This window comes from Capra hircus, chromosome 25 (assembly GCF_001704415.2).
Source record: "Capra hircus breed San Clemente chromosome 25, ASM170441v1, whole genome shotgun sequence".
NCBI classification, from domain to species: domain Eukaryota; kingdom Metazoa; phylum Chordata; class Mammalia; order Artiodactyla; family Bovidae; genus Capra; species Capra hircus.
The window spans coordinates 1,506,329-1,518,880 of NC_030832.1; the positions used below are offsets into that span (position 1 = coordinate 1,506,329).

General features: G+C 59.0%; 1 protein-coding gene across 8 annotated transcripts in view; it reads left to right on the plus strand.

Moving 5' to 3' along the window:
- The window catches only part of TSC2 (tuberous sclerosis 2), a 30,729-nt gene that overhangs the window by 1,744 nt on the left and 16,433 nt on the right, over positions 1-12,552 (plus strand). For all 8 annotated transcript variants that reach the window (XM_018039824.1, XM_018039826.1, XM_018039825.1 and 5 more), the window contains 14 exon segments: positions 363-449; positions 2,210-2,320; positions 3,032-3,176; positions 4,155-4,272; positions 4,655-4,703; positions 5,119-5,244; positions 5,566-5,639; positions 6,641-6,767; positions 7,486-7,629; positions 8,414-8,551; positions 9,055-9,158; positions 9,508-9,589; positions 10,607-10,762; positions 11,211-11,327. In XM_018039824.1, coding sequence (XP_017895313.1) covers positions 363-449; positions 2,210-2,320; positions 3,032-3,176; positions 4,155-4,272; positions 4,655-4,703; positions 5,119-5,244; positions 5,566-5,639; positions 6,641-6,767; positions 7,486-7,629; positions 8,414-8,551; positions 9,055-9,158; positions 9,508-9,589; positions 10,607-10,762; positions 11,211-11,327 — 1,578 coding nt within the window.

Below are 12,552 nucleotides of genomic sequence, written 5' to 3' on the forward strand. Positions count from 1 at the left end.
AGGGCTTGGGGTGGGTGAGGAGGAGTTGGGGAGTGAAACTTCCTTTTGAGGTGATGAAAATGTTCTGGAATTAGTGGGCCTGGTTGCAAGTACTGAATATACTAAAAGCTGAATTATACAGTTTAAAGTCATTACAATGGTGAGTTTTATATGTGAGTTTTTTTAAGTGAAAAAAAGGGTAGCTTGAAAAAAAGTTCTTGCTCCCTTAAGGTAGGAGTGGTCAACTGATGATTCCTGGTTTCAAGAGGTCTGCTGTAGGTTTCCAGTGTTGGTAAGACAGGGCAGTTCTTAGAGTGCCCTGTGATACGCAGGTAAGACCTGGTGCCTGAGCCCAGACCCCCTTTCCTTCTTTATCTCTCCAGGAGCTGAGTGTTGAATGTGGCCTCAATAATCGCATCCGGGTGATAGGGCAGATCTGTGAGGTTGCCAGAACGAAGAAATTCGAAGAGGTAGGTGTGTCTCGGGTGGGTGACTGGACAGATTCATGTGAGCTGCACTAGAGCCTGATTTGGCTTTTGTAGGAGCAGGGCTGACAGCTGACTTCACTAAGGAACTGTTGCACACCATTTGAGAAATTTAGTCTTGTCTTAGTGATGGGGAGAGCTTCCCTGGTGGCTCAGCTGGTAAAAAATCCTCCTGCCATGCAGGACACCTGGGTTCGATCTCTGGGTTGGGAATATCTGCTGGAAAAGGGAAAAGCTACCCAATCCAGTATTCTGGCCTGGAGAATCCCATGGACTATACAGTCCATGGGGTCGCAAAGAGTTGGACACGACTGAGAGACTTCTTTCGCTTAGAGATAGGGAAGCTTCTGGAAACGTCCTGAGCACAACTTGTAGAGGCCAGTTACGTGTGGAGATGCAGAGCAAGGGGTTAGGCTCTTTTAGCAAATCTGGGAGAGGTTTTGAGGTGGCTTACAGAAATGCATGCTCAATGTCCTCTCACAAACTTGCAGGAAAAAACAATAGGGGAATGTCTGTTTTGTTCAGCAGAGAGTGTACCTTGATGTAGAACAAGTCCAGGCACGCCAGACTCTGTCTTTTGGGGAGAGGCGTTGGGGTCGTATTAAGCAGCCTCACAGATGTAGGCATGTTTATTTCTGACAGATGCTTCCAGGCTCTTCCCGTGTCCTGTGGACAGAGGGGGATGCTGCCGTTAGAGTTCCTCAAGGGCTGTACCCTCGCCTTGCCGCCCCACTTTTGTGCGAGTGACACAGGACTAGATGTGGGTCTCATACCTGGCGGGTTCAGATCTGCTTGGGCGAGAGTGACCCCTGTGTCCTCTGCAGATCATCTGAAACGTGCAGGCTGCGCTTCACCAGGGATAAATGTGAGGATAGGCATCAGAGTTCTCAGAGTTGGTGTGAGTGCAGAAAGGAGAGCCATGGCTAGGGTGCCATCTAGTGAATGCCACGGCTTGGCCTCAGGCCCGGGTAGTCTGGGGGCTCAGGTTGCATCGGGAGGAGTACAGGGAGTCGGGGAGGAGGGGAGGTTCCAGGGCGTCTGGAGTCAGTTGGAGTGTTGGTCAGACTGCATCTGAAAGACATTTTAGCCCCCCTCTTAAGAGGAGTGAGCGCAGGAAAGGGTGAGTGGTCTGGAAACCTTGGCTGAAGGGAAAGGAAGGTTATGTGAGAGGCTGATTCGAAGAGCTCTGGGGAAAGGGCTCAGTTCCCTCGTGGGCTGGGTGGACTTAGAAGGCAGATTCCAGAACCTGCACAGAGCACTTAGCAGAGGCAGAGTCGGGGTAGGGTGCTAAGTAGCCCGAAGCTGGCTTGTTCACACAAGGGGGAGCCAGAGCGCGGGGCTCCTGGGTCAGGCTGCAGGCCCGGGGATTGCTCTGGCATTGCTGGTCCAGAGCATCTTCTGGTGACCTTGCCCAGAGAGGCTGAGCAAGCTCTGGGAACTCCCTGCTAATTTCCGGGGGCCTCCAGGACAGCCCTCCTGGCCCACCTGCCCTCCTCCCTGCCCTCAGCCTATGGCCTGGTGAGGGTTAAAGGACCAGCTAGGGTTTGAAAGAGCTTGGAGCCGTTCCCCTGGTCAGGCTTATGCTTACTGCAGGCTGTGACGTATACACGAGGACTTTAGAGAAGCGAGTTTAAGTCAGAAGAGCACGTTGTTCTGCTCTGTCTTTTGCCCATGAGACTGTCCCTTGAGACTGACCCCTGAGCTGAGGGGCCAGCACGCCAATCACCATCCCCTCTGCCGGGCAGCACGCGGTGGAAGCACTCTGGAAGGCCGTCTCGGACCTGCTGCAGCCAGAGCGGCCACCCGAGGCCCGGCATGCGGTGCTGGCTCTGTTGAAGGCCATTGTGCAGGGACAGGTAAGGGCAGCCACGTGCTAAGCACGCCGGACTTGCATCTGGTGGTGGCACCCCGCACGGGTCGGCTGGTGCCCAGGGCCCTGCAGCTGCTCGGCTTGTGTGGGCACGTGGTGTCACCCTCTCCTATCTCTGTGACCCGCACAAGCCACTGCCACCTCTCCTGTCCAGTGAGGGTGCTTGTCCCTCCTTTTTCTCTGGGGTGTAATCGAGGCAGTCCGTGCCGCTTGCGGAGTGGTACTGGCCCGAGTGCGCCGTTGCTGTCTTGCTCTCACTGACCTCCCAACCCTGCTCACTGGGGTCCGGCCCTGCTGGAACACCCAGGCCATTCCTTCCTGGGAGGTTCCCTCTCCTCCTGCCTGGTTTCCTCCACGCCTTCACAGCCTCCTGCCCCGAGAAGCCCCCACCTCAGCTTGGCTAGGCCACTGTTGTCATTCCGTGAGCACCCCTCGAGGGTGGGGCTGAATCGGCCCCTGCTGAGAGCCCGCCCCCATGTCCAGACCTGGGCGCCTGGTAGGTGCTCCACACGCGGGTCAGCTGATGGCCGGCATGCCTGATCCCTTCCCCAGCTGGTCCCTCACAGCCACTTCCCAGGGGAAGGAGACAGAGCCCCAGGGCTGGGAGTCTTGGGGCCCGCAGCACTTCTAGGACTTCTCACAGCTGCCCGGGAAAGCCAGGGGATCCTGACTGCTGACCCCATTGTTTTGTCTTCAGGGGGACCGCCTGGGCATTCTCAGGGCCCTCTTCTTCAAGGTCATCAAGGATTACCCCTCTAATGAAGACCTCCACGAGAGACTGGAAGTTTTCAAGGCCCTCACAGACAATGGGAGACACATCACCTACTTGGAAGAAGAGCTGGGTGGGTGCCATGTTGGGTGTGGGGTTTCTCTGGCTTTGGTGATCAGATATAATCTGGGGTACCCAAGGTCCAGAGGGAGAGCTGCAGTTCACAAGGGCGGCCTGAAGAGGGCGCTGCAGCACCCAGGTCTGCTTACCTGTGTGCAGCCTGCTTCAGCTGCCCAGAGCTCCTGGGGAGCTTGTTAAAAATGCAGAGTTCTGGGCTTCGCTCCAGACCTGCTGGCCCTGAACCCCTGGGGACTAGGGCCTGGACATGTCTTTTGGGCAGGCAGGAGGTGGTCTGAGTTTTATTGTTGGAGAGCATGGTGTCAACCCAGGCCTAAGGCTGGGTCTTGGCCAGAGTGTCCTGAGGTTTCCAGGGCCTGGGCCACCTTGTCTGTCTTCCTCCTTCCCCTTCGTGCCAGTCTGGCCTCCTAGTCCTTCCCTTAGCTGACCGTCCTCCCAGTTGTCCTTATGGTGTGAGTTTCCATGATCTTTAGAGTTCATGTCACTGCTCTGGGGGGAGAGAGGGGCAGAGGAAGAAGTGAATGTGACTTGACCCTTGCTGTTCTGTCACTTAGTAAACGGGCCTCAGCTGTCAGCCTCCTCCAGCGCAGGTGCTGGCACTGCGGCAGTGGTCAGATCTTCTGTCCAGGTTTCTTTGGCTAGGAACTGAGCCTTGCTTGTGTCTCTTGTGGGGGAGGCCCTCCTAGACTCTTACCCCCTGTTTGCACCCCCAGCATCAAGGGTCAGGGCTGTGAGCATCAGATGCACAAAGGCTGCCCCTCCCCCAGCCCAGACCCTTCACGCACCTGGGTGCTGGTGAGTTCCTGTGACTCACTGGCCTCCCGGAGCTCCAGCTCAGCCTCCCTCAGCACCCTGGTGGCCTGCCTGTCATTCCGTGGGGACCGTTGATGTGGCTTCCAGCAGTGAATGGGAGGGGGACACAGTTTTCCTGGGGAGGGAGTGAGTTGCATGAACGTTGCTCTCTTCTCCCCAGCGGACTTTGTCCTGCAGTGGATGGACGTTGGCCTGTCCTCCGAATTCCTCCTGGTGCTCGTGAACTTAGTCAAATTCAACAGCTGTTACCTTGATGAATACATCGCCTCCATGGTCCAGTAAGAAAGCCTTTCAGTCACTTTGGCCTGATGACAGTCTCACTGTCTCATGTCTGCAGTTCAGCTCTGCAGGGTGAATAAAGCTGTTGAAACCATTAAATGAGCTGTTGGGAATGGCCAGAGCCATTTCCACATGCTGTTGTGACGTGTGTGATGTCGCTTGGTGACTGGTTCACTGTACTTGTCCTGTTGAGAACACTGCAGCCTGCAGGCAGGGGCGTGGTGTTGGTGCTGCTCCAGCGCTGTGCAGTGGTTGTGTGGTGGGAGCCCTGAGGGAGGGCAAGCCCCTTTTTAAGTGACTTTGTCGAGGAAGCAGGAAGTAGAGTGGAGCCACCCAGCCTCTGGGCAGTGTCCTTTCAGCTGTGTTGTGCTTCTTCCCCAGCATGGTCTGCCTGCTCTGTGTCCAGACCGTGTCCTCCGTGGACATAGAGGTCAGTAACCCCGCTAAGGCCCCCTTCCCCCCAGGGACAGTCCCTTCCACCCTCCTGGGCAGGCCAGGTGGTGTTGTAACAGACCCTGGGCCCTGGGGTCAAGCCCTGTGCTGCCACTTACCAGCTGGGTGGCCTCGGGCATGCTCCTTGGCCTCTCTGAGCCTCAGGATTCTCTAAGGAAGGACGGTTGGGTGACATCTGTTCTGGGGTCATTGTTTATGACGAGATGACCCGCTGTGACTAGGATGGAGCAGGGCTTCCCAGACGCACACTGACTCTGAGGGTCCCAGGAGGGCCACTTTGGCAGAGGGAGGGCAGTCATCCCTGACCAAAGCGTCATTGGTGGGAACTGGTGGAGGTGTGCCATCCCTGCAGGTAGGAGGCAGGCTGGCCTGACCCTCTCTCCGCCCCCCAGGTGTCTCTGCAGGTGCTGGATGCTGTGGTTTGCTACAACTGTCTGCCAGCCGAGAGCCTCCCCCTGTTCATCGTCACCCTCTGCCGCACCATCAACGTCAAGGAGCTCTGTGAACCTTGCTGGAAGGTAGGGTCTCCCCTGCCATCCCACAGGGACTTCCCAGGGGAGGTGATGAGTCAGCCTGAGGACAGAACAAGGGCCCTCTGGCATGCAGTGAATGGCCTCTGACTCCCGGGGTGCCCAGACAGTGGCGTGCTGAGGGAAGCCAGCGCACTTTCCCAGTGGCCGAGCGGAAGCCAAGGTTTGGTGGCATTTTGAGGGCAAACTTGGGTACCTGTGTCTGGTAGGAGGTGGCGGAGAGCAGCTGGGCATGGAGGGCTGCAGGGTGTGGCCGTTCAAGGCCTGGGGCTCGTGTCTGCCCATCTGATGGCACGTGTTCCTTCCCAGCTGATGCGCAACCTCCTGGGCACCCACCTGGGCCACAGCGCCATCCACCACATGTGCCGTATCATGGAAGACAGGCGAGTGCAGGCCGCCCGGGCCCTGGGGGCGAGGGTGCGGGCAGCTGGGGGCCATGGGGCCCCTGGAGAGGCTCCCCATGCAGGCTCTGGCCCAGCACAGGCTGACGGGAGCCTCCTGGGAGGCAGCCCTGGTGGGAGGGCTGCTCCATCAGGGAGCCCTGAGCCGGGGCGCATGGCTTCTGCTCCCGTCCTCCTGCTGGTGAAGTCAGGATACTCAGCCTGTGCTCCTGGCCTCCCTCTACATGCAGACCTCCTCCAGCAGGGCTGCATCCCCAGGCCCGCCTCACCTCCCGCAGCTGGCCCATCGCAGGGCCCATCACTTCTGCCCCAAGATGGCTCATCGGCCCACTCCCCGGCCCCCACCCCCACCCTCAGCTCTCACCTGCTCACTGCTCTCCTGCATCCACTCTTGGCCTCCCGAGTCCAGTCCTCCACACGCAGCAACGCAGATCTGACGGTGTCCTCTGCCCGAAGCCGCAGTGGCTCCCAGTGCGCTCAGCCTGCGAGCCTCTTCCTCCAACTTGCCTTTCTGCCCCTACCCCGGGCCTTGTGCTACTGTGTGCCTTGCTGGAATGCCCTGCTGCCCGGGCTGTTTCTCTGAGTGTCCTCGACATCTCAGTGTTGTGCCTGGATTCCCCGGTGGCCCAAGCAGTCTGCTGTCACGTCCCACGGCTCCTCCTCAGCTGTAAGCTGAGGGCGTCCCCAGCGTTAGTTTACGTGATCATTCGGTTCACACCTGTGTCTCCGAGGCTGTCAGCACCACGAGGCCTAGGGCCTTTGTGTCCTGGCAGCTCGTGTGGCCCCTCAGCCAGTCAGCGTGATGACTGTTGAGCACGCGTGAGAGCAGGCCACATGGCTGCGCTGCCCCGGGCACCCTGCGCAGCCCCTTGCCCTGCTCGGCTCCCACCTCAGAAGCATAGGGACCTCTGGAGAAGCTGCTGGAGCCTGGCAGACGCCAGGCTGCCCTCTGTTCATATCCTCTCTTCCCGGGACACTTTCAGAGCCTACATGGAGGACGCACCGCTGCTGAGAGGAGCTGTGTTCTTTGTTGGCATGGCTCTCTGGGGTGCCCACCGGCTCTATTCTCTCAAGAACTCCCCAACATCTGTGTTGCCATCGTTTTATGAGGTAACTTAGTTTCTGCACCATGGTAAGCTGGCGAGGGTTGGGGGGCTCCCCTTAGCTGGGCCAGGCTCATCAGACTGGAGTCTGCTGCAGGGATGGGGCTTTCCATGTAGAAATGAGATGTGGGACCTTTGAGGGGTTCATTCGCAAGCAGATGTTCCAATTTATGAATTTCATCTTGTCAGTTAGCATCAGGACTGCTCAAGATTCCCTTGGGGATAGCTGCATGCTTGCTTTTGACAGTTCCCTTGGTCAAGTGGCAGCCTCGCTCTTGTTCTAGAATGAGGCCAGAGATGGTAGCGCGTGTCTCCGCAGTGCCTGGTGGAACCTGGAGCACTCTGTTTTGTGTTTTCACGTAGTTGTCACAGCATTCTGGTGGGCTGGGGTGATCACATTCTTCTCAGCTTACCAGACGAATGGATGCTTGCACTGTGTCCTCATCAGGGTCGTCCTGGGTGGGGAGAGCATGCTCTCTGTGCATGGCTTGTGATTCATGAGGCCAGTCAGTCGGCCCAGAATTTGAAGTGAACAGTCTGGCTCCATCAGACCATTTGGAGCCAGCATAGAACACATACTTCCAGGCTCCTGAGGTGGTGTTTCTGTGGCCGGTGAGACGTGCAGAAGCGAGGGGACTCAGGCTAGATTCCGAGGGAGGGCTGCATGCCGGGGCTTCCTTTGCGAGAGCTAGCAGGAGCTGACTGCCACGTGCCCTGTGTTCCAGGCCATGACCTGTCCGAATGAGGTGGTGTCCTATGAGATTGTCCTCTCCATAACCAGACTTATCAAGAAGTACAGGAGGGACCTCCAGGCCGTGACCTGGGACATCCTGCTGAACATCATCGAGCGCCTGCTCCAGCAGCTCCAGGTGAGGTGGGCAGGAAGGCTGGCACTGGGAGGACTGGGGCTGTGGACTGGTTGGCCAGGAGGGCCCTCCTTCAGATCCCGCTGCGCCGTGTCCCCTGATGGTTTTCAGGGCTGTCGGCTCATGGTCCACTGAAGACGGCTGTTTCTCCCAAACATGCTCCGTCAGCTGGAGCAGGACTGTGTCATAGGTGAGCAGGGGGTGGGGGGCCATGTCAGTCAGGATGGACAGAGTAACCTGCCGGGTCACCTCCACGGCCACAAGTGGACCCTGAAGACAGTTCCTGCCCGCCGCTTTGGTGGAACTTTGGAGGAAGGCATTGCCGGTAGCAGGAGGGAGGATGTGCTCGAGCAGGGGCTGTGAGGAGAGGCGGCCACACGCACCACAGGCTCGGGCCTGGGCCACTGGGCAGGCAGCCAGACCCATGGGAGGAAGGACCAGAACTCAGCAGGGCCTGGGCTCCCGTCCCTCAGGGGTGGGTGCTAACTGTTCAGGCAGTGCTTAATCTTGGAGGGATGGGTTGAAAGACCACGCCACAGGGCCCCCAGAAGGTGCAAGAGCCTGGGGGAAGCCCACTGTGCGGCCAGCGCCAGCGCTCCATGGCACCTGCTGTTCCCATTGGGCAGGAGCGGCACAGGGCCTGGCACACCCAGCATGGGGCAGTCATGCCCCCTGCCCGGCTGGAGGGTTGGAGTCTGGACCCAGCTGCCTTGAGCTGAGGACTCCAATGCCGAGTCTTGGCAGGGAGCTGGGCTCCTTCCTGAGTTCCGGCGTCCTCATGTTGCAGAGCCTGGACAGTCCAGAGCTGAGCGCCATCGTGCACGACCTGCTGAGCACAGTGGAGGAGCTGTGCGACCAGAACGAGTTTCACGGCTCGCAGGAGAGATACTTTGAGCTCGTGGAGAGGTGTGCGGACCAGAGGCCTGTAAGACCACTTCTCTCCTCACCACGGTGGGGCCGGGGTTTAGGTCAGGTGGTTGGCAGGGGTGCTCTGTGGGTCTGGGGGAGGTTCTCTGTGAGTTTGAAGTAAAGGCCCGGGCAGGCTCCTGTTCCCCCGGGGTTTGTGCCCCAGCGCTGATGTCTGCAGGCACCAGCAGGCTAGAGGTGTGCGGGCCTGGGTGCTCCACACAGCCCGACTCCATCTCCGCTCACCAGCGCGGAGGGAGACGCCTGGCGTTTCCGTGCTTGGCGTGTCTGCTCCCTGAGCCGCAGGCTGTCCTGGCACAGAGAGGCTAGCCTGATGCAAGACTTTCACGTGGGTTTTCAGTGAGTCCTCACCGAGGCCAGCGGAGCCTCTATCGAATCGGCTCCCTCCCTGTGTCCTGGAGTGGCCGTTCTCCTGGGCCAGCAGCATGGGGCTGGGTTTATGAGAAAATCTCAGGAAGGGCCAAGTGGCTCCTTAACCCCAGGTCTGTCTTCTCTCGACAGGAGTCGTCCGTCTTAAACTTAATAACCTACAGGGCTCAGTCCATCCATCCAGCGAAGGACGGCTGGATCCACAACCTGCAGCTGCTGATGGAGAGGTTCTTCAGGTGGGCGCGCGACCAGGGCAGTTAGCGCCTTCCTCTCTGGTGCTTTAATGTGACAGTTCTCACTGCGTGGGAGAGGCTTTGTCTTCCAGTAAGACAGACAGTCCCCTGAGGCTTCTGTGTTTGCTTCTCCCGTTGGGTGGTTGTCTGGAAAGAGGCCATCTCTGAGGGCCAGGTGCTCTGCCTTTCACCCGTTCTGGGTCTGCATGTTGCTGTGCCGGGTCCATGTGGCAAGAATCTGGCCTCAGTCTTGCCTGCCACCGAGGCGGGTGGGTGTGGGGTGCCCAGAGGGAAATCCTCGGACTACAGGCTGGCGCAGCTGCCCAGTCCCAGCAGCATGCCCCGCCCCCAGGAACGAGTCACGTAGCGCTGTGCGCATCAAGGTGCTGGACGTCCTGTCCTTCGTGCTGCTCATCAACAGGCAGTTCTATGAGGTGCGTGTCTGGGCCGCCGTGGGGGCCCTGGGGCGGCGGGGGCGGGGTGACCTCTGAGGGCTGTGCAGGGCACTGCTGGCCTCAGAAGCAGCCTGTGGCCCTTGCTGGGGCCCCTAAGTGGCAGGCTTTGCTTCCTCGTTGACCCCTCCCTCCCTCCCTCCCACCAGGCCTGTGGCTGAGAGGCCAGGAGGGCACAGCCTCTGCCTTCAGGAAAACAGACTTGTGTGGGGACGTTTTCTTTTCATTTTGTGATCACGCTCGCCCTCCAGCCTCTGGGCGGGTCGGCGGCTGCCAGGCCCTGCCTGCCTCTCTGCCGCGTTGTCTCCCTTTCCGGTCTATCCTTCTCTAGGTTTGGGGCCAGAACCTGCCCTTCTTTCCAGAACAGCCATAGCCCCGCCCACCGGGCTGCCTTCCGGAGAGGTGCTCAGGCGCCGGGTGTGTCCCCTCTTCCAGCACCTTCCTCACGGCGGCCTCGCTGCAGCGCCTGCTGCTCCTGGGACCTGTCGGCCCCGCCTGCCCTCTCAGCCTCCCCTTTCTCTGCATCTCCGTCTGCTGGAATTCACTCTGCAGAGTCCGGCTCAGCACTGCCTCTTTCAGGAAGCCCTCTGGGCTCCCGGGTCCCTCGTGTTGGGGTCGTCTTGTCTTGTTCTCTGTTCCTGTAGTGCCTTGTACCTGCCTCTGTGAAAGCGCCTCCTACGGCCCCATGACAGTGGGTCCGTGATATCAGTGCACACGCAGAGGGCCCTCCGCTTGGGGTCCTTCGAATTGTGACACTGAGGGAGCGGAGGCGCCGCCCCTGCCGTGTTCACGTCTGAGCCTGCACCTGCGGGCTCTGCCCACGCTGGGCCACTGTGTACCTGGCATTGTCCTGAGCTGAGGGGCTGTGCCGAGCGCCCTGGTAGAGGCCCTTTGGCTCTTGCACACTGCTGCCGTGGGTCTTCCCGAGTTTGGAATGACGTGTTGGTGTGTCTCGGCCACGGCCAGAGGCTCACCTGGTTGCTCCTGTGCTTGCTGCAGGAAGAGCTTATCAACTCAGTGGTCATCTCGCAGCTCTCCCACATCCCTGAGGATAGAGACCACCAGGTCCGGAAGCTGGCCACTCAGCTGCTGGTAGATCTGGCCGAAGGCTGCCACACCCACCACTTCAACAGCCTACTGGACATCATTGAGAAAGTGAGAGCCGCGCGATCCTGGGGGGCCCAGGCGGCCACTGGGATCCCTCTCAGTGGCGGAGCCCGGCAGGCAGCAGCGTTCCCTAGACCCACGTCTGTTCTCGGCAGAGTGACTGCCTGAGTCTCCCTGAGACCGGGTCCCTCCCGGGGTTGGGAGGCCTGGCCGGGCCTGCCGCTGCCCTGCTGCCTGGGGTCCCGGAACGTGTCTCTGTGGCTTTAGAAAGGGCTGGCTGTGGCAGGCTTGGGTCTATTGCTCTTCTGTACAACCAGCACCCTTTTGTTTTAGTTTTAAAATGCATTACAGTTTTTGATCTGTGCCTTGGCGGGGTGGATGGCGCCTTTCCTTCTGAGAAATAGAGGAGAAAGTAGTCGCTGGTAGAGAACTTCGGAGGTGACGGTTGCTGCATGAGTGAGCCCAGAGCTGGGGTTTAGCGGTCTTCTCTCTGCAGGTGATCGCCCGCTCCCTCTCTCCGCCCCCTGAGCTGGAGGAGAGGGATGTGGCCGCGCACTCAGCCTCCTTGGAGGATGTGAAGACTGCGGTCCTGGGGCTCCTGGTCATCCTTCAGGTGGGCTCTGCCCCGAGGGTGCTGCTCCCTGGGGACCTGCGCGCTCCCAGGGGTGGTCCTGCCTCCTCAATGCCATGGGGCCAGGTCAGAGTCATCATGGCGGGGTGGACGAGGCCTCGCGTCAGTGCAGAACTGCCTTAGCTGTCCCCGCGGCCAGGGAGGCGGGGAGGGCTGCCGTCTGTCTGGCCCCCCGGTTGTGTGGCTTTCTTTAAAGTAGCTTTATTGAGAGGTAATGCGTGTACCACACAGCTCATCCATTAGAGTGTGTGGTTCAGTGGTTTTTGTTACGTTCATAGAGTTGTGCCCTGTGGACAGACATTCACCCCAAAACAGCTCCACACCCATTAGCGGTCCCTCCTCATCCTCCCCACAGCACCCCAGCCCTTAGCAGTCACTGCCACGCTTGCTTTCTCTCTGAATTCGCTCACCCTGGGCGTTGCATAGGCAGGAGTCACACAGCGTGTGGCCTGTTCTGTCTGGCGTGTTCCATGGAGCGTGACGCCTTTCACGTTTCTCCCGTGTCAGGGCGTGTGTTAGTACTTTGTCTTTTGTCCTGCTGAGTAACGGTCATTGTGTGGGTATCCGTTCATCAGTTGGTGGTCACTCGGGTCATTTTTTGGCTGCAGTGAACACTCATACAAGTTTTTGTGTGGACCCATGTTTCATTTCTCTTGGGTATCCGCCTAGGAGTGGACTTGCTGAGGCAGCCAGTAACTCTGGGCAGTCAGTCATCAGAGAAGCTGCCAGGCTGCTTTCTTTAGGGGCCACTCTCGTTTGCATTCCGAGCAGCAGTGGGTGAGGGCTCCATCTTTGCCACACCCTCACGCTCACTCCTGACTTTCTGTTTGTTTTTGATTGTCACCGTTCTCATGGGTAGGAAGTGAAGTCTCTTTGTGGTTTTGTCGTGCGTTTTCCTAGTGGCTAACGACGCTGAGCATCTTTCCACATGCTGGTTGGTTGTGTGTGTGTCTTCTTTGGGGAAGCGTCTGTTCAGGCCCTTTGCCCATTCTTAAGCTGGGTGGTCTTTCTTGAGCTGTCGGGGTCTTCACACCCTCTGGGTACGGGCCCTTCATCCAGTAGCCCACTTGTGCATGTCCTCTGCCCCCGGCTCTTGCCGTGTCGCGCCCGCTCTCCAGGTGGTGGCTGTCCTCGTGTGCTTCAGGCGTCCCTGGGGTTGTTGGTGCTGTGGCTGGCCCTTCACGTCCCAGCAGGGCAGTGATAGGCG